At 44.7% G+C, this 20,438-nt stretch overlaps 1 protein-coding gene across 6 annotated transcripts in view; it reads left to right on the forward strand.

The window, feature by feature from the left end:
• Apepp (Aminopeptidase P) overlaps nt 1–20,438 on the forward strand; it is a 29,727-nt gene that overhangs the window by 2,103 nt on the left and 7,186 nt on the right. Inside the window, exons 2-12 of one of the 6 annotated variants that reach the window (XM_077687816.1) lie at nt 10,794–11,245; nt 13,145–13,296; nt 14,374–14,437; nt 14,571–14,675; nt 15,690–15,730; nt 16,912–16,963; nt 17,043–17,282; nt 17,353–17,434; nt 17,498–17,696; nt 18,600–18,686; nt 20,283–20,392. In XM_077687816.1, coding sequence (XP_077543942.1) covers nt 10,795–11,245; nt 13,145–13,296; nt 14,374–14,437; nt 14,571–14,675; nt 15,690–15,730; nt 16,912–16,963; nt 17,043–17,282; nt 17,353–17,434; nt 17,498–17,696; nt 18,600–18,686; nt 20,283–20,392 — 1,583 coding nt within the window. In that variant the 5' untranslated portion in view covers nt 10,794. The other 5 variants (XM_077687817.1, XM_077687820.1, XM_077687821.1 and 2 more) reach the window with 5 other exon arrangements.

Raw genomic sequence — 20,438 nt, forward strand, 5'->3', positions numbered from 1 at the left:
TCATTACACTAGGAAACAGGTGTCGACTTACAGCTGACATCTTGTTTAGATCCATCGCCAAAGCTCTTTGCTGTGCACGCACCGCTTGTACTCATGAAATGCTAAATATGCAGGAGCAACCAGTGCTGCAGTAAAAGGCTTTGATGAGTAAAAGAATGAATAAGTTGGGCAACAACCAAGGAAATGATATATGCATGAAAATCCGTGTGGTGCTAGGCGGCTTAGGTACCGTGAACACCACGAAAACAAAAGAAAAATGAGTTAAGAAGAAGGGTACAACAAAATCAAGTTGATAAAATGTCAGCTTCCAGTCAAGCTCTGTTTTTTTTTTTTTTTAGAAGTAGATACCGTCTTAAAAATGGCACTTTTAAGGAGGAGGAAATGCCGATGCATGTCTCAGCACATCTATGTATTCAAACCTCAAGAACCCCGCTTTTCTTGTACCATGGCCTTTAGAAGGAGTTATATGTAATTATATTTTTTTTTGTTTAGAAGATTTAAGCAAACTGAGGCCAAGGTTCATGCAGGTCCTTGAAACCCTTGAAAGCCTTCTAATTTAAAAAGCTTGTCTTCAAGTCTTGAAAGTCTTGTAATTGTGACAGATGCTTTAACATCCTTGAATTTCTTGAACTTTCTGTTTTTAATTAGCATAAAGGCAACATGAGGCTATGAATGTCTGTTGCTTAATTGATTTTGTTTTGCATTTTGCAACACACTGGAAGTGCTTATCCGGGTAACCCAAACAAACAGCTGTGAAAAATAGTCGAAGAAGGAAATGTCGTTCCAGCAATCGAACAGAGGGAGTTGTCTGAAGACAAGTCCTCTTGCTGGAACGTTGGCTCCGGCAGCATTCTTATTTTTCAATGATTTTTCATAATTTCAAGCCTCCATCTTCTCCTGAACATCATTGTTTAGATTTCTAACGGACGGTGTGGTCCTTGAAAATGCACACGACAGAGTACAAGAAGCCCTTGACAACGCTTGCATTTTTGTCATATGAACCAGTGTGAACCCTGTGGGGCCTAGGTTTTTCCTTAGAAGGCTTCGATTAACGGGTAGGAGGGGTCGTCCAGAAATAAGCAGGAAATTGTGTGCAGTGCCAGGCAACAGTTCTGCCTTGCACTGTGCAAGTGAGTAAACAGCGTGCTCTTGTCTAGTTATGCAAACAAGGATGTAGAGGTTTTTTTAGGCACAATTTCTGTTTTGTCATGCATGGCTGCAAGGCAGATCCAGGCACTTTCTGTGGGGTGCGGTCCACTCTTTATGGTTGAGGACGGTGGTAGTGGTTTTCTAATTTTACCGTATTTTATGGTCACCCTGTTTTTGCTCCTGGTAAACCAACATCTTATAAGACTGTAAGTGGGGGACACTGAGCAAAGGCTCACATCAGTTTCTTTTCGATGGCATTTGATAAAAGGCGGCTGTGAAACTTTTCGGAGGGCTTCATGTCACCTTTTAGCAATACGGCTAGTGGAGTTGCAGGATAGTTTCTGGATATGGTTTTGGTAAAGCTGCTGTAATGAGGAATTGGGTACGACAGTGAAACGGCATGAAGCTAGGAGGCATAGCGAGCAGGGTGTACAGCGAGTGCAGGATATTGCAGGTAGTCATATGATTGCAGTGAATGACAGCATTGATTAAACTGCATAGGTATGGTTGTTGTCCATATTAATTTTCGACATATATCTCCAGCTGTGTTATGGTTATTATAATTTATCATTTGGATCCAGGCATTATCATGTGGACTATGATGTATGCCTGGCTCAAGTGAAAATGTGTCCGTTCGTATGTCATGGCCTGCTTATCATCATCAAGGTCGTTATCTTGGCCTGCTTATCATCATCAAGGTCGTTATCTTGACTTGTTCCTCACTAGTGCATGAAGTGGGATGATGAGGGGTTCTCACTTCTCATGGAGACTGCGAAAAGGGTACCCACTCCTCTCTGACGTTAGGCATCCTTGTTTCAAGCAAAGCATTTTTCTCGGCAGTGTCATTATGCTAAGCTGAACCATTGTATACACATTGTTCCAAGTGTCTTGACTTTAAAATTTTTTTCTTTCATTTTAAAAGTTGGTTGTGTTCACTGAAAAAAAAAAAAAGCTCTGCAATAATTTGCGCGTTTTTGCGCATAACCTGCAGGCAGAGCAGAGGTGCAAGTTATAGGTGTACTTTGGTGCATGGTACAGCTTTATTGCAGTGTGTACCGGGCCATGTAGTTTCCAGAGCCCCCATCCTGTTCTGCCTTGTCAAGGCATTCTTAACCGCAGCTCTAATTTTTTGTGCATTGTCACTGTACCATAAATTTTAGGGTCTATGCAAGAAAAAGTTAAAAATATTTCGTAGTCATCAGATTTGGTTTTTGAGTATACCTAAAACCCAGCAAACATTTAGTGGATTGAGGTAATGCAAGTTATGCCATTAAAAACATTTCTACATAAAAGCAGGCTGTACTTATTTTGCATATGCCTTCCCATAGCAGGAAGCGAAATAACATAGGCAGCTGAGATCGTGTGGTTCGTTGCATGAATGCTTTTAGAAGTACAAAAAATTGCGAAACACCATTATGGTGTGCTAACTTGAAGCCACACTGCGAAGGCCATACAAGCAACAGCCTGCGTCGTCTTTTAATTTAGTGCATATCTTCCCCCTTTACCTTTTGTCACAGTCTGTCAAAAAATGATTAATGATGGAAGACTGAGCTGTTCCTCTATTTTTCTCGGCGCATTCATATCGGCTTTCTGGATGATGACTCATGTATAAAAAAAACCGCTTCTTGTCAGTGCTTTTCAATTTTCTTTAGTGTTGGTTGTTACCTGTCTGTTATTTATAGCAGCAAACTTTGTCTATTCATAATGCCGACATGAAATTTAGGTTGGAGCATTGGCATTTCAGGGAGTAGCTGTTGTTTGCAAGCATGCCATACAGATGATGTCATTCCCAGTGCATTGTGCTGTCCTTTTATCCAGTTCATTTTGATTATGAAACAAAGCTTTGAAGCGCGAGATGCATGCACGATGGAGCCGTCAGATGCGATGCACGACTGGTCGGAAGTATGGCTGCCACCACTATGTAAGCGTGAATTTGAGACACACGTCTGATGTGTGCGTGTCATGTGTTGTCATCATTGCTCCACCCGCTGTTTTCGCTCCATGGTTGCCTCCCTGTTTAGGCGCACGCCGGCCGGCTTAGATACGTGCAAGAGAAATCCGAGCAGAAAAAAAAAACATTTATCAACTTGAAGTGAAAATGAATAGTGCTATAACGTTATACATTGCATTTTATATGTTCGGTAAAGCGGTGTGGAGACGTTTAGCATTGACAATTCTGCTCGTCCATGCTGTTGCTACCTCCGGCAACACGTGTCTACCAGGTATCTGTATTGTCTGCGGGAGGGCGCACAGGTCGGCGTCGTCGGCGGAGAGCTGCTTCCCTCAAAATACTCAGAACTGCCACTAGTGCCTCCTCGAGGCTTTGAAAGCAGCTTTCACAGTGTTGTCACTCCTCCGACCAGCGTATGACGCCAAAAGCTTGTCGTAACGATCAGTCGCATGTCAATCGCGTGCTCTCATCATGCATGTGTCTCGTGCTTTACTCAGTGAATGGGAATATGGGGGCAGAAAGTTAAATGATGAGCAGTCATTCAGCGAGCCTATAAGGAACTGCCGTAAAGCGTGTGAAATGGCATAAAATTTCTGAAAAATCGAGGAGGCGGGAGTTTTTATTTAAGGCAGGCAGGCAAGTCAAAAAGTTGCGGTTAGGTGCAGTAATGGAAGTGCTGCGCTGAAATTGCACATGAAAAAGTCAAGGAAAGAAGGAATGTCCAGAAGATGGACGCACACCCATCTGGCCTTATCAAAACAGAACACAGTTCGTATTTTAAAAAAATAAGTGGATGCATACATGCATTGCGATAATCAACGTGCATTGCAGGCTACTGTGAAGTTGGGTTTCTCGCTCCGCATTCCCAGTAGTGTTTCGCTATGCATATATGTACGTAGAATTTGTTTTTACATGCTGTACCCGCCTTACTAAAAACTCGCATATAATTCCAGGTATTATTATTTTTTTTTTAATTTCACTATGTTAAAACTTCATGACTTTCCGCTCACTCATCGTGTTTCCTGCCTGCATTTCTTGCACTGGGTAGCTCACCTGCACCTGCCCCAGAACGAGAATTAGCAAAATGAATACGTTAAAATGTGACGGCGGTAACTGGTATTCATGAAACAGTAATGCGTTAGCATTAGTTCTCCCCTGTTTTCTGCAGTGAATCTGTGCAAATGCATCACCAAACGGCGCAGCCTTTGCTTGCCTCTTTTCTGCCGACATAATTGACAGAATTACTTGCAGAAGGTGTGGCTTCTGCCATTACTTTTAACTATACAACTCGCAGAGCATAAAGGCAGCCAATAATTTAACTATTGTAATGCGCCATTTTGTCTGGACTTGCCCAGGAGCGAAATGCATCTGCTGTTGGCCAAGCTTGTCTAGTGCCAATTCTGTGCAGGGCTGCACCTTTTTCCATGGCTCTGCCATGCCAGGTGGTAGTATATAAACCAACAGACTGCTTTTTGTTCGGGAGCGTAGAAATGCTGCCACGTTAAAAAGCAAAAAGGGCTGCGGACAAAGCACTTTCATTTCTGCAGAATAAGGGCTGCTATCAGACCTCCTCTTCAGAGCGGCGTTGCAGATGAGTGCTTATTTGTAGAAGCAACTGTCACTGATAAGCAGACCTGCACTGTACTGTACCTTTTAATCTTTTTACTGCTGATAGCATTGTCATTCCAAAATGCGGAGATCTGTACTGCACTTCTGTTTATTTTTGAATTATCAGTCATCGATGCGGAAGTTTTGGCTTTAGATCATGGCAATATGTTTGTGCGTCAGTTTTTGTTGCATTTTGATAATGCGGGAACAGTGGGTCACTTCGATTATCAGTCTTGAACCCACTACGAATAAACTGTGGGTAGTCTCTCCTCATCATTGGAATGTATGTGGGAAAATAAATGCTGGATTGCTTTCTCAAGACATTGTAGCAAGCCCAGGACTGATAATTGAAGAGCCCCACTGTTCACAGATTGGATGTTAATAAAATTTATGTCCAGATTATTCCAGAGTTAGTATACGTTTCTCCTTGGTTGCTTCTATGAGGCTGCAAATATAACTTTCTGTACCAGAAGTGTTGGTTAGTGTCCTGCTTGGCTTGTGCATTAACCCTAGCTTGCACAGACCAGGGCGTGAAAGTGACAGGACAGGCGCTAATTCTTAGCTATTTATTGTGATAATTACATGCTTTCAAATAGAACAGCAGACGTGCAAGACACCTAAAGTTTAAGGCAAGAAATTAAACTAATTCGCTCCCAAGAAGCAGCTCTCATTGTCAGGAAAAGAAGGCATGCTAAAACATGGTGAGCACCTCCATTTGATGCAGAAAGCTCCATTTGCTTCTTAGACTGACAGTGTAATAGAGATTGTTTATGTGCCTGCTGGCATAAAGATTATCCGAATAAAGTAGTTGGGAGTCAGCTGGTTAAAGTTGTTCCTTCTGGTAATTAAATCTTTAAATTAGTCGGTGGTGCTTTCACCTTTAAATGGCATGTTGAGATGTCTTAACATCTGGTCTGAAAATTCTCAAAGGTGTTTCTCTAGGGCCTTTTTTCCTGCTTGAAGACCTGCTACAAAATGTGAAGTGCTGCATCTGTCACTGTAAAATATTTGCAGGCACTTCTAGGCAGCTGCCAGAACTTGTGAGCTCTAGCAATTAATTCCGTCTCACTTGCATTTTATTTTGTTTTGTTGACACCTGATTCTTGCTAATGCCTGGCTGGTGATGCCTGGCTGTGTGGCCAGCTAGGCATTAGCAAGACATTAACATGTGGTTTTTCAGTTTTGGGATAAACAATAAGCAAATAATAAATAAATATTGCAAGGCATAAACATGCAGCAAGAAAGCACCATTTAGTAGAAAAATTTTACAGTGCTTCCCTTCAGGAGGAATGAGGCATACCAATGTGAAACTGGGGTGTTTTTAGTGTTTGGAGCATTACCTATGAAAGCATTTTAGGTGTCTGTTGTGCAAAGCTGTCTCTAATGGGGATCATAATTTCCTCCTGCAACTATGTTAGTGACTAATGGGATGGCTCACGACTGTCTCTGGAAAGGAATGAACAGCTCTCGCACTCCTCCTAAATGTTAAAGTACTGTAACATGGCCTGAATAGTGTGCTTTTTTTCAGCATTCTAATTTTAGCCCTTGAAAAAAAGTGAAGCACTGCAGTGTCAGGACACACATCACACTGCACGGCACACAGTATGTTTCAAGTTACTACTGAAAATTGAGAGGAATGCGAATGCCATTCTTGCTCACAGTTAGGTGGGCATTGTAATGTGCAAGTGGTTAAGTGGCCAGTACTTTAAATCCATTGTGCAGGCTTTTTAAGGGCCCGTTTTTAGACCACATGATGAAATTGAAGCCAGGTTATAAGTAAAGCTAGACCAGTCAAGGTGGATCCTGAACGTGGCTTGTGGTAGTGATATGTGCCCCAAAAGCTCGCCCTCAAATACATTAGCAGCGAATGTCATCTAATGCACCTGGCCCCCAAATGCTCTATATGAGCTAGAACATGCCAGTGTATTTGACGGTGAGCTTGAATCAAGTACTCAACCTGCTGGTTGATTGTATATTAAACATGTTTTCTTTAGAGAAAATTACATGTTCTTGAAAACTGCTGCATTTCTTGTAATCAAAAAAACTTTGGCTTGGTTTACTCATTAAGACTTGTATCGTCACCATAAGTAGTTGCGTGTGTTAGGCAAGAGCAGACTGGCAGCAGGGTTCGGGGTGATGGCTGACCAAAACGGGGATGAGAGCTTTAATGTCACGGTTGTTTACAGGATGAAAATAATATGCATACCCCATCGGATTCAACATCCTCCTGTCACAGCAGTTCGCGCGTCTGGCACTAGCAAGTACATGTACCATCTGCACGATGACACCGAACTTGCTGGCTATGGGACACTTTTCTCTGCTGTGCATTGTCTCCTTTGAGCGCTCGTGTTACAGGCTCTCGTATCTATTCTTTTCACGTTTGCTTAGGGACGATGTTAGTGCACCAAGTCCTGCGGTTTCTCCAAATTCTTTAGAGGAGCTCAACTGATTGTAGTTGTACGAGCTGATCCACCGCTCTTGACGCGCCTCGGGCATGTCCATGCTGCATCGCAGCTGCACCTGGAACGTGCGGTTCAATGACACGTCGATGGGATGCACATGGAGCACCTTATTTGTCTTGCACTTCACGAAGCTGCCGCTTTGCATGCGGTCGTTATTCATGCCGTGTCACCTCTTTTGCTTCTAGCGGTGCTTCAACCAGTGTCACAGCTTCTGTAGTGTTGAGTGTCAGAACGACGTGAAGAATGGAGTGTTCGTACAGTCATCCAGATGGGACTGCAGGTTTTCATGAGTTTGGTGCTGATGGTGCATGGCTCTAGGGGGGTAAAATGCTGTCTTCCAAATTTTCTGCTGAATGTTGAACTTTCGTGTATGGTGGGTTGTGTACAGCATTAGATATCAGCTGTATCGACAGTTCACAGTTTTCCTGGTCTGTGTTTTGCTCTTGTGTTTGTTTTTCAATTCGGTAAAGGGGTTTGCAAATTTGGATTGATGGGAGGTTCCAGGCCAGCAACGCTTTTAGTGAGACGAGCCCTGCCTGGAGGTCACAATGTCTTCATGGGCAGGATCCATGCATGCCACAGTTTCTGGGCCTACGCTGTACAGCAGACTTCCTTGGAACACGTGAGATGCTAGCGGGTAGTAGTTGCATGCACTCGTCAGTACAGTTTCAAAAAGTTTAGGGAAGGCTTCACCCTTCACGAAGTCTGCAACAAAGATGTACTCGGACTCATATGGTGGCAGCTCAATGCACTTTTCTTTGCAAGCTCGTGCTACGTTTGATTTGACAAAGGTTGTTTGTGTTTTCCCATGCTCCATGGTCGATAGCAAGTTCTCGTCGCCCCCTTTATCACGATTAGGCATGTTTTTGGTGAACTATTATAAAAAAACACTGTAGATTTTATTTTTAAGGGTTGCTTGTTGTTGAGGCACTATATCCAATGGTTGAGGTAAGCGTTTGCTCTAATAAAGCAGAGTGTGTACCGATCAGCCTCCTCAAACTTCTGCTCCATTTTATCTTCGATCCAGTCAAAAATATCGGAATCCAATTTGATAAGTGCATTTCTGGTTTCATGCAGGTTCTCCAAGCTAACTTTCAGTTCCAGCTCTTGGGGAGGCGGTGAAGTCAATAATCTGTCAGTATTGGCTAGAATTCTCTTGAAATCAGATTGGAGATGGTGCCGCAACAAACGCAGAGTGTCCAGCTCACCGGCTTGCTCTTCGGTAGCAGTACTGTTCGTGCCAAGCGCGGTTGACTGGACGGATGTGGCGTGTCTGCGTTGGTGTATGAGATGTGGTCAGTTTTTGTTGTCGATGCACCGGGGAGGGCTAGGCCCGGCGTCGGTTGAGCCTGGTTAGTTTCGCGACCCTGGTTAGTTTTGCCACTGGTTTGCCATTTATAGTGAACACTGACAGTGAAAAGGGGCAGTAGCCCTTACATCCACTTGTGCAAGTCTTCTGATGGTACTTGGGACTATGCGAAACATTGCACCAAAATCGAATCTTACTTACCAGTGGTCATAATATTACAAGAAGGTGCTTAATGTTTAAGAGCCAAAGTTTGTGCCTTTCGAACGGCACGTGCATGTCTGGTTTAGGAAACTGCTTAGCCAAGCTCTGCCAATCCCATTTCACCATTTACGATTCGCGACATCGCAAATTGTGCAGGAAAGTGCATGGAGCAACGATACCTGTTTTCACATTTTTGGCATTTCCTGCATTAATAAACAGCTGCTGTTGCCGCAAGGGGCACATTTGCATTCACGGCATTGTAATCTGCCAGTAGAGGCCAACTTGTTCCTACACTTTAGTGCCCCTTCAAGTGCTTGAAAAATCTAAAATAGAAAGAGTTTAAATTGGGGTTTTACACGCTGAAGCTACATGTGGGCTACGAGTCATGCCGTACTGGAGGACTATGGATTAATCTAGACAACGGGGGATTTTTAATGTGCGCTGAATTCTTCACACATGGCATTTTCATTTTTCACCACCACCAGAAAAGTGGACATGTAATCGAACCCATGTGCTTGTGCTCAGCAGCATAATGCCGTAGCCACTGAGCCACCGTGGTGGGTCCTGAAAAATCTACTTCGCAAATCCAATTTTCGCAAAAGCTCCTGCATTTGGTATGCCGAGTGGGAAAGAATGAAGAGGACTTCCACCTCACTTCTCCCCGCAGTTCGTTTCTCAGGCACAATGAAGTTATTCACTCACTCACTTCGTTCGTGGCACAGTCACATTTGATTGTGAGCGCACGTGTGTGTATATATGTGCGCTACGAATGAAAAATATGGATAGCGTTCTGAAGTATCGTAAACAACAAAGGACACTGAAATAAAAGAAACAGCAGCTTTGTTGTTGTGCTCTATTGTTTACGCTGTTTAAGGGGGGACACTGCTCTTAAAAAATCTTTTTTAAATTTAAAGTGAACTCTGTGAAACTTCTCAGACTTGCTGCTTTTCCACCACTGATTTCAAATATGGCATTATTTTTTTAGTTGGCCAATTAGTTCCAGAGATAATTAGAGGTAATTAACCATTTTTGGAGGAACAATACACAAAACAGTTCGTCATAGCACTCTAATCTTTACATTTTCCTACACTATGAACCCTGGTGAGTGTAATAAGATAATCAGTTTTTTGATGCATCGCTTGGAACTAATTTTACAGCTCATTAAACCTTTGTGGCACCACTGGCAAGAAAGCATTTTGAGTGCCCATTTCAAACACTGAAGTTTAATTAGCTGTAAAATTAGTTCCAAGCGATGCATCAAAAAACTGATTATCTTATTGCACTCACCAGGGTTCATAGTGTTGGAAAATGTAAAGATTAGAGTGCTATGACGAACACTGTTTTGTGTATTGTTCCTCCAAAAATGGTCAATTACCTCTAATTATCTCTGTAACTAATTGGCCAACTAAAAAAATAATGCCATATTTGTAATCAGTGGGGCAAAAGCAGCAAGGCTGACAAGTTTCACAGAATTTGCTTAAAAATAAAAAGAAATAGTTTTAAGAGCCATGTCCCATCTAGCGCAGGTGTCGGTATTACAAAGACAAATAGCTTTACACATGTTGGGCCAAGTTAGTTATCAGTCACCGTGTGGAGAAACAACCAGTATTATATCCATTGTGGTAAAATTAAGTTGAATTACTGAACTTTGTAATTGTTTGTCTGAATTCTGATTCAGTTGTAGACCTTATGTTACACCATCTAATTCAGTTGCTTCCAAGATGCTGCCTCAAGCTGACATTTATAACATTGCAAAGATAGTCGTGGAACTGCACCAGCATACTGTGCACAGTTCATGAACAATTGTTCGCTGCAAAAAATCATCGAAGTGAGCAAAGTCGGCCTTTAACTTGGCCGTGCTAAGCTGTATATATCTCGGACGTAGGCTACTGTTAAGATGTCCAAATAATCAAGGAGGCAATCCATGCCTGGTAAAGTATACTGATTCCCCCATGCGGTGGGTTTCCACATGCCCTAGGCTGTGAGCATCGAATGGGGGTGGAGTGGTGCTCGCGTTGTTGCGGGTCGGCCCGATGCCGGTCGGATGCGTGCGTGCATGCCCTGCCCATCAGCAGGCCCGCTGTGGGAACTGTAGCGGGGGTGGTGCTCGCAGCATGGAGTGCCAGTACGTGGCCACCCAGCGGGGGGGCATAGCGCTGCTGTACGAGGGGCACCGCTACAACAAGGTGCGCGACGGCAAGGAGGGCACGGTGTACTGGCGCTGTGCACGCGACCGGCAGTGCCCCGGCCGGGCCGTCACCGTCTACAGCCGCATCAAGAAGGCCAACAACAAGCACAACCACCCGCCGGACGCCTGGCGGAACAAGGTGGACCAGGTGGTGTCCGACTTGAAACTGCGCGCCCAGGACGACGCCACCACCCTGCCCACCCTGTTCACGGAGACGCTCAAGTACCTGGCCTCGAGCCACCAGGTGGCCGCCCTGGCGGCCATGCCCACCTTCCCCAGCTTCAAGGGCACCGCCTGCAAGCCCCGCCACCAGCTCGTGCCCTCCCTGCTCCAGCTGCGCGACTTCCGTCCAGAAGACAATTGGCTATACGCCAACAGTATGTCTGGCCCCGCCACTGCCCGCCTGCGCCCCCTCTAGCTGTGTGCATGGCATGGTCCCCCTAGCCGTCCCCCTACTCGCCTGCCGCCGCTTGCACGCCTGCGTGGGCGCTCTCTTCCTGCCTGATGACTCCGTTTATGCGTTGCCCGCGGCGGTGGCCTGCACCTGCTGCTGCTGGCGCCGGTGCAAGCCACCTGTCGTCGTGAAGCGGTGAGACTTTTCTTTGTTAGGTGAACTGTGGTCGCCTGTTGCACGGCTGCTAAAAGCTGAGCATCGCAAGTTGTCAGAAGCTTCTAAGTGTTCTGAACGGTGGCAGGCATTTCTCAGTAATCACATCGTGATACCCACACCGGCCCTGTAGCCTTGCATTTGTGGCCACCAGTTCCTCTGGAGGCGGACTTCGAAGCTTGGAAATTCTGATGGCTAAGTTAAACTGCACCATATGTTCCGAAATGAACTTGTGTATGAAAATTCTGCAGTGTGCAGCTTACTATAACGTTTGAGGTATGAAAATTTTGCACAATTTATGTGCTTGAATTGAATGGGCTACGAAATTAACAGAGACTTGCTCGAGTATATCTGGCCGCAGTGTGGAGAGGTGATGCCCCATCTTCCCTGTGCCGAGCCTGCAGTTCTATTTCTTGGCAGCTGTTGGTGAAGATTATTTTTAGAAGAGCTTTCTGTCTGCGCTCGGTGCCGGGAGGCTGTGGCTGGGGTTTCTTACTATGGGATAACTGCTAAATCTTCAAGCACAAGGTAGGCAGTTTTCTAAAATAACAATTTAATTCATCACTGGAATTTTCTTGCCATGGGAGAATGTTAGCAGTAAACGTATTCAGGCAGGTTGATCATGCAGCCATTTTATGAGAGCTAGATGCCTTGTTTGCTGTGATTTAGATTGAAGCTGTTGAGGGTGGTTTTAGTTTGTAAATGGTAAGTTGCTGAAGTGTACCATCATTGGATGCCTTTTGCTCTTGTTCTGTGAAATAGTTCACAATTGCTTATTTTTGATGGCATACTTTAGGTGATGCTTGTGTCTATTTTTGTGGTTATCTAGGTCTAAGAATTTTAGGTGTGTATTTGTTTTATTTTATGTATGGTGGTATTGTGCTTGCCTCTTATTAGTTTCAAGCAGAGTGGACTTAAAATGCTTGACTGGCTCTGTGTTTTTACAAGTGCTCTGTTCAATTTTTGTATGAAATGCATGCATGTTGCATCCATGTAGTTGAGTTTAGTGTTGCATTGCAAGAAATGGATGTTGTTTTGTTTTATGTGATAAAAGCAAGTATGGAAACCCAGTGTTGCCTTGTCTACTTGATCTGCTGTAGTTTTTTGTATCCGTACTCGGGTAATATGTGCCAGAGTTCTCGGGCTTTGCTATGCAACTCATTCTCTATTGCCACATGTTGCAGTCTGAACCACAATTGTCCCTGTTTTCATCAGCTTCTGTTGGACACGAATTGTTTAGGTCGTGTAGTGTACTTAGATATAAACCAGGTCAAATTGCCTACTTGTTGGTCTCAATTTTTGTTTTATTAAAACAGCTGCAGATTAACAAACAGGGAGATTGATAGAAAATTGCTTTTAGATGCTGTAACTGCCCGTACAAATAGGCATTGTGTGCTACCAATGTGGCATTCTGTGTGCTTGTGTTTCTCATTCTTTCAGCATTTTGTTCCAAAGTGGCTCTGAGAGCCAGTTTTCTTTTGACTTTTCTGTTTCGCTGGTGTGCACCCCTGTGTTTGTGTTGTGGTAAAATGACTTCCCCGTGTGTTTAGCCGTCGCCCAAGTAGTGCATTGCTGTCTACACTGCTGTGTCGTACCGCATGGCTCGAGCTTCTTGTGCGGGGGCCTTTCTGAGAGGGCCTTTTCTCGTGTCCCCTGTCCTGTTTTGCAGCAGCGGATGAGCCCTCCACCTCGGAACCACTAGACATGGCATTACGAAACACGGGAACCTTGCTCAAACGCCTTCGAGCACTCATGAAAAACACGACTTACGTCAGCGAAACGATTCAGGCCTACATAGTTCCGTCTGGAGATGCCCACCAGGTTGGTGTTGTGTACAGCCTTACTGGCCGAGAGAGGTGATAGCAGTTTAAGTGCTCCCTGCCTCAACAAGGGTGGCAGCCGGTTTAGCACAACCGAAGATCAGTGCACTGTAATAGTCAACCTGGCATTCGTTTTTCTTTAGTATAGACTGTGTTTACTGAGCTTGTTACTCACAGGTTTGTAGTGCAAGTTTCTATGTACAAACGAAGCTTGCCTATCCTTTTAAGAGTGGGAAAAGGCACTGAAGAAATCCACGAGTGGACAACACGAGCACCCCTATCCATTCTTGGCTTTTGTCTGTCTTCTCGCATGCTTTGGTCTCGAGGTCGCCTTTTTGTAGTTTTACCTAGCAGTAATTTTGTAACATCACAGCAGAAACCTTTGCTTTGTCATTACAATAGCTATAACCATATCAAGAATCAGATTTCAGGACAGAATACTTTGGTAAAATAAATGGCACAGAATTGTGTATAGAAGAACTTGTTCTATTTTTGTAGCTTTGTTATACGCACAGAGTCATTAGCCTTCAATTAAATAAAAAGTTATGTGAGTCTGACCAGTACATTCCGAGATGATGTGGGTGACAGCAGACCTCCTGGTAAAAAGAATCGGTTCTGAGAAAAAGGCAAGTTTAGAAACATGAGAAAAAAATTGTCATTTAGAAGATTTATGCTATGGCAGCTCTGTGAAAACTTAACTAAGGCTGATTTAAGGACTCGCAAGTTAGGGAATGTTCCTTCATAAATAAAGAATATTTGGTTGGGCACATACTGTACGTGCAGAGGTGTCATGGTACCATTTATATTAGCCATTCTTGGTGTAGGGAAACAAAACTATCATTGATGGTGTGGCCTCTTGTCATTGTGTAGTCATGCCAGTAGTAGACTTTTTACGAACGTACAAAGCACAGTTGATAGAGGCTGAAGTTATTACTGGTGTCCTTGAGGCTACAACTTTTCAGAGTACATACAAAGCTTACACCTTGATAGAGGCAGAAGTTATTACTGCAGTTTTTTAGGCTGTCCTGTGGTGACGTGGTTTTGTAGTTCTAATCTCTTCACGGATTCTGTCTTTCAGAGTGAATATATCGCACCTTGTGATAAACGAAGAGCTTTTCTCACTGGATTTACTGGAAGTGCTGGTAGGTTGTCATACCCTGCATTCTCTCAGTCGTGTGGGAATCCCGCTGCACGGATTTGCAGCGCAGTTCACGCTGCAGTACGCATTTTTGTGCACCGCAGTGGCTGTAGTTTTCTGTTGTGGTTTGTGTGCAGGCACAGCTATCGTGACTGAGGATCATGCCGCACTCTGGACTGATGGTCGATACTTTCTGCAAGCAGAGCAACAGCTGGACTCTAATTGGGTCCTGATGAAAGATGGTGAGTACAAAACAAAAATTTTACCAGGCTGGAACTAAGTATACTTAGGTTAAACTGTTGTATGCCTGGGGTTGGAAAATCGCACACAAAAAAAGGAGGCTGCATATGCTTGAGGAAAAAATGAAAAGCCCTTAGTAGAATAGACATGGTGCTGGCGGATGAAAAAGACGGAAGTAAAATCCAGCACTTTGTAGTTTGCGTCTCCCTCCCGGTGTGCACTGGGAAGGAGAGAGGTTCGCTTTTAGTGCGGTATGATGCAATGGAACATAAAGGGGCGAGTAAAATTGGTTCTGCTTATCGGGTCCTTTGTTTCACTGGCTTTTTGCTGGAAAGCTCCATTAAGAAAAACCAAACAGTCCTGATGTTTCGCAAGATTCTTCTCTGTGCGAGATCTCTCTCCTCGTCAACACTTTTGTCAAGAAGGTGGTGAATGCTCCTCATTGCGCGATCTTATGCAACCAAAGACCCACCCACTTGCGTGGGCGAGGCCGTAAATGGTGTCGCATTTAACAGCTTACACCTGAGCCATGCAGACTGGCGGAGCAAGAAGAAACCGGCCACACGTTTTGACAATCGTAAAATGAAGTAAAATGACCTCATTAATACTGTAGGGAAGCTGCACAGTGAGAGTGATAGTGATGGCAAGGAGTGCCAGTGTCTTCCCGCTGCATAAAGGACAACACATTTGAGGCTTCGTTTCTGCCTTCCATGAAACCTGTCAGGCTCTATGGCGAAACATGAGATCTTGGTGGACTTAATTTGTCTGGGCTCAAACAGGCGTAATGAAAGGGGAAAGTGGCTGGCGATATTGACGTAATTTGATTGCATATGCTGGTAGCGAATTCTGTGTCAAGCGGGATTGCTGAAGAGAGGTACACTGATGCAGTACCAATCATTTAGCCATCAGAGCTTGTTGGCGCGAGCTGAAAAACGTTTTTGTCTTCGTTATTTATTAATCTAATTATGTTCTGAGGTAGCCAAACTCAACCTTTGCTGTCCCCCCCTTTCTTGCAGGCATTCCAGGAACACCGTCTCAAGGAGAGTGGCTTTGCAAGGTGAGTACCTCCAAATTTCAGTTTCTAAGGGTAAAAAGAAATGTTACTGGCGGGATGGGCTCACGTTTTTTGCCTGCTTGCCATAGCGGCTCAGTAATGGAACTCAGTCTGCTGCAGATGAGGAGCTAAATTCCCAGCCACTGCAGCTTAATTTTTATGAAGATGAAAAAATTGGCGCAGCTTGCACTAGTGGTGCAAGGCTGGAGAAACAGCAGAGCTGGCGGCCGCTCTCCCTTCGTCGGAGACCCGGCTGTTGCACCTCACATGGGTTTCCGAACTTGCCGCTGAAAGTTTTCCGTGACTGCCGGGCCCGGATCGCTAATTTTGTCCGCACCCTTTCACATCTCTCCCAAATTGGACCACGTTAGCATGCGCTAGAACCCGCGGCAACCGGCTTCGTAAACTTGGCACCTATAGCGCGAACTGTCCTGTGTTCTCCACTTAAGGTGCGGATGCACGTGAACTCCTTTTATTATTTTTTATTTATTTATTTGTTTATTTTTGCGAGCTTCTCACGTGGTGCAAGCCTGGACGATGCCGGGCGCTCGTCACGAGGCGCACGCTCGCGTGCACTCTGCATATTTTTTTTTTTGTATTTTTTTTGCGAACGCCACCGTACCAAGCTCAAGCTTAAACAGCTCTGCTGTTAAAAACACTTGTTGCCTGTGTAGACGATGTTCAATGCACATGGGAAATAACCAGGTGCACAGAATAATCTGGGAGCTTCCACTAACATATGCTGCATAATGAAAGTGTTGCCTTGGCATGGGGAATCCAAAATGTAATCATTTGGAAGGTATGGAATGGGAGTAGACACTATGAAGGTAGATGTGTAGCAGCTAAAGCAATGATTTTATGGGCTTTGGGACAAATACGAAATAGTAGGTGGAGAAATAGTAGGTGGGTTCTTTGCATTATAATATTATTGCTGCATTGTAGCCTATCCTTTAAACATTTTGTTTACTTCAATTGAAAGAAAAGAAAAGGCAATGTGTCTGTAAGTCCCTGCACCCCTTCATTTTGTATCTCAAACTGTGTCATGTGAAACAGAGGCCTCTAGTTCTGCTGGTGTTCAAGAGAACACAGGATATTGCCGCTTCTTTTCTCTCATTCCAATAAGCGCTGATGTTTGTCGCTTGGTATATTCTTGGTCATCTCCAAGTGGCTTTCATTTCCCCCAGGTGCTGTCAACCGGTAGCAGAGTAGGAGTGGACCCATTTCTCATGCCCTACGGTAAGCTTGCGAGGCGATGGAATCCAGAGGAGCAGTTTTGACGAAAAGAGCCCTCGTTCTTTTTCCTCCCCCCACTCAGATGCCTGGAAGCTGCTAAGCAACCAGTTAGACGTGTCCGGCCACTCCCTGGTGCCGGTTGCACAAAATCTGGTCGACCTAATTTGGGAAGAGCGGCCCTCACCCCCGAGCCGGCCACTCGACTCGCTGTCCATCATCTACACCGGCAAGTTCTGGCAGGAGAAGATCGAGGACATTCGGCAGGACATGAGCCAGAAGGGGGCCACGGTCCTGGTGATCACAGCCCTGGACGAGATAGCGTGTATGTTGGGCGGCCCTGAGGGAGTGGGGATGCTGGGGGCAGCAGGGATGCAGCAATGCTCTCCTCGCAGGGCTCTTCAACCTGAGGGGGTCGGACATTGACTACAACCCGGTCTTCTTCGCCTACGCTGTGATCACCATGGACTCTGCATAGTAAGCCTCTTGTTGTCGTGCACCTTTTTGCGCATTGCCTGACTCCTGGCGTTCTCCTTTCAGCCTCTTTATAGATGAAAACAAGCTAAGCACCACTCTCCAGCGCCACCTCTCGGCAGACAGAAACGAAAAGAACCTCACGGTGGACATCAGACCATACCGGGTGTTCAAGGATTTTCTCTCCCTGCTGATAAACCAGCAGTCTGGCAAGATTTGGGTCAGCAGTTGTTCAAGCTATGCAGTTGTCAGCCAAGTTCCCAAGGTAGTGATTGCATGCTTTAGTGGCAATCTGGTGGTGTACTCCCAATGTTCCTGTGAACGTCTTCTTTAGTGTGGGGAGAGGTTATCTTGTGGCTGCTGTACCAGCAACTTCAGACAAGGGAGGAAGGTATTTTTGGGATCTGCTGCAAGACCCCTGAATGGTTATCAGGGAAAGTTGTTGTGAAAAATGGAAGTCTTTCTGAAGTAATTGAACTGCTAAAAAATTGGAAAGGAAACAACAAAAAAAATTTAACACTTAAAGCATGTCTGTGTCACTGGTAAAAACATCTTTCCAATAGGAAGATCCTTTCTTTAGACTTTTCTAAGCTGTACTTGGCTCATATATTTCTGGGTGTGTGAAGCAAGGATTGTCATAGCATGGAGAAGATTGCATAGTGAAGCAAAGATTGCCATAGCATGAAAAAGATTGCGTAGTCAATAGCTGTCTTGACAGCAGCCAAAAATCCCTGGTCTGCGCAGACAATTTGGTGGTCTGTCCTCACTAGGAATATTTTTGACAAATTTTCGTTTGCCAAATACCTGCTTAAAAAATTCTTAGAACAAAACCAAATCAAGCCACAATTCCTAAATTGTCCCCTTGACTCTGCAATGTGCTGCAAAATGCAGAAAAGTGCTTACAGTGGGAGACAGCAAGGATTGCTGTGTATTAATGATCATAGGTTTGTAGTAATGTTAGTTGCAGAATAGTAGTGAACTAGTAGTGGTAGTGGTATTGGCAGTAGTAGCAGCAGCAGTTAGGGCAGTAAACTAGCTGCAGGTAGTCATTTTATTGTGGCACTGGTACACGCAGTCGTACAGCACAGGTATGTTGGGAGTGTGGAGCACTTTAAAAGCACCTCTTGTTGTAACGAGCTCTGGCCGTTTCTTTGTTCCACATGCACAGGAACGCCGAATTGAGTCTACAACACCTGTGATGCTTCGAAAGGCCATCAAGAATGAAACTGAGATTGAATGCATGCGCCGTGCCCACGTAAGTATGGAGAGGGCTGGAAATGTTTGCACGAAGTTGGTGGAGCTTGGGCAGTCTCAGTGGAGAGGGATTCGGAAAGCGCATTCACCAAGTCCACCTCTAGTCAGCCAGAGCCATGAATCCGCTGTGGTGGTGAAGACGCATGCTCGTCTCACATTCTGAAGTCCCGGGGTTCAATTCGCAGACCCAAGTTTGCCCAATTTTGTATGTCAACTCGTATCACTTTGCTATCTTTACAGAAGCTTCCCTGAAATATTTGGCGCCACTCCAAGTATTCTCTTGTTGTTCTTAAGAGTTGTCAGCCATTTTGTAGGCCATCCATCTGCCATTTTGTGTTCCATTCGTCAGCCATTATGTGGGAAATCTTTTGAATTTGACACCAAATTTTTGACCTTCAGAGTTTTTCGCATTAAAAAATGGTCGCTGGTTTGTCCCTTGCTTTGTGGTCAAATGGGAGCTTCCGGATTAGCCTGCCATTCGTCGACAGAAAGTGGAATCGGCTGTCTGCGGCTGCTCCAGCACGTCATAAAGGAAATGCCTTGGAAACAAAGGAAACCTTTCTTGATTCAATGTTTTCTAACTTTAAAAGCAAGTATTATTGAATAAGTTGATTTATTAAAGGTAAACGCTTAGCAAAGTTCAGTTTTAACCACTTTTCACCTCCTAGATGTCGCACGAATAGTACGCTTGCTGTTCACTTACCGCAAAAGGTGAGTGCACGCAGGGCTGGAATCATGAAACGAAGTTTTGCAACTGCTGTATATTGAAGAACTTGGGTATAAACACGGGGGCTTGCGAAAAAGTGCAAAGGGAAAGCCTTGTCACTTTACTATTTCCTGGTCACCAGCGCCGAAAAGAGGATGCCAAGAATGCAAAACCTCTGACCCAATGCTGCTGTTTTGAAAACGACTTTTCAAACCAGTGAAAGAACACTGTGCCAAACATTTGTATTGTTTGAAGTAAAGAATGTGTGCATGTGCAGATATGCACACATGCACACACAAACAAAGCTCTAGTGTCGACTGAACTAGACTGAAGTAGGGCACCTAAATGCTGGTGCCATCAAGTGGGCAGATAGGAGCACAGAACCTGCTCCCAGAGCCACAGACTGGCCAACAAGCGTGAACTGCGCTGTAAGTGGTAGGGGCAGTGTTCGACTGCTCCTGTTTGCCCTCTAGCCTGCCCCATTAATGGTGTTGTGATGTGTTCCGGTGAGCAATAATGCAGGGAAAAACAACTGCATAGGCCTTTTCCAAGACAGCTGCAGTCGTTAGGGTTGACGACTGCAAAGGTACACTAATCCTAACAGTGCCACTGAGAGAGAGTACTGTGTGCTTTTGGGCAGGGGGAAGCGCTGTAGCAAATACGTCCACATATCTTAAGTAGGTGATCTTGGTAATGTAATTTTTATTCATTAGAATATTTGTGAGCTGAGGAACAGCTTGTGTAGCATTCAATTGTTGTGTGAGAAGAGTGCAATCTCTTGTTGGTCGCCTGGGTTTGCTGAGAATTCCTGGTCATGCACCCTGTGCTGTTGCCAGTTCTGCCTGTGCAAGTAAGCGAGAAGTGATTAAAATGTGTGTTTCTTCATTTCAGATCAAAGATGCTGTGGCACTTTGTGAGTTCTTTGTTTGGATGGAGTCCGAAGTCCCGAAAGGTGAAGTCACTGAAATGACAGCTGCCGCCAAGCTCGAACACTTCCGAAGGTATGTTGCGCAGTGCACTGACCAGTTGATTATCGTTGAGTGTCTG

Source organism: Haemaphysalis longicornis, unplaced genomic scaffold, assembly GCF_048455015.1.
Source record: "Haemaphysalis longicornis isolate Haplotype H1 unplaced genomic scaffold, Haemaphysalis longicornis Haplotype H1 scaffold_1, whole genome shotgun sequence".
Taxonomy (NCBI): Eukaryota; Metazoa; Arthropoda; class Arachnida; order Ixodida; family Ixodidae; genus Haemaphysalis; species Haemaphysalis longicornis.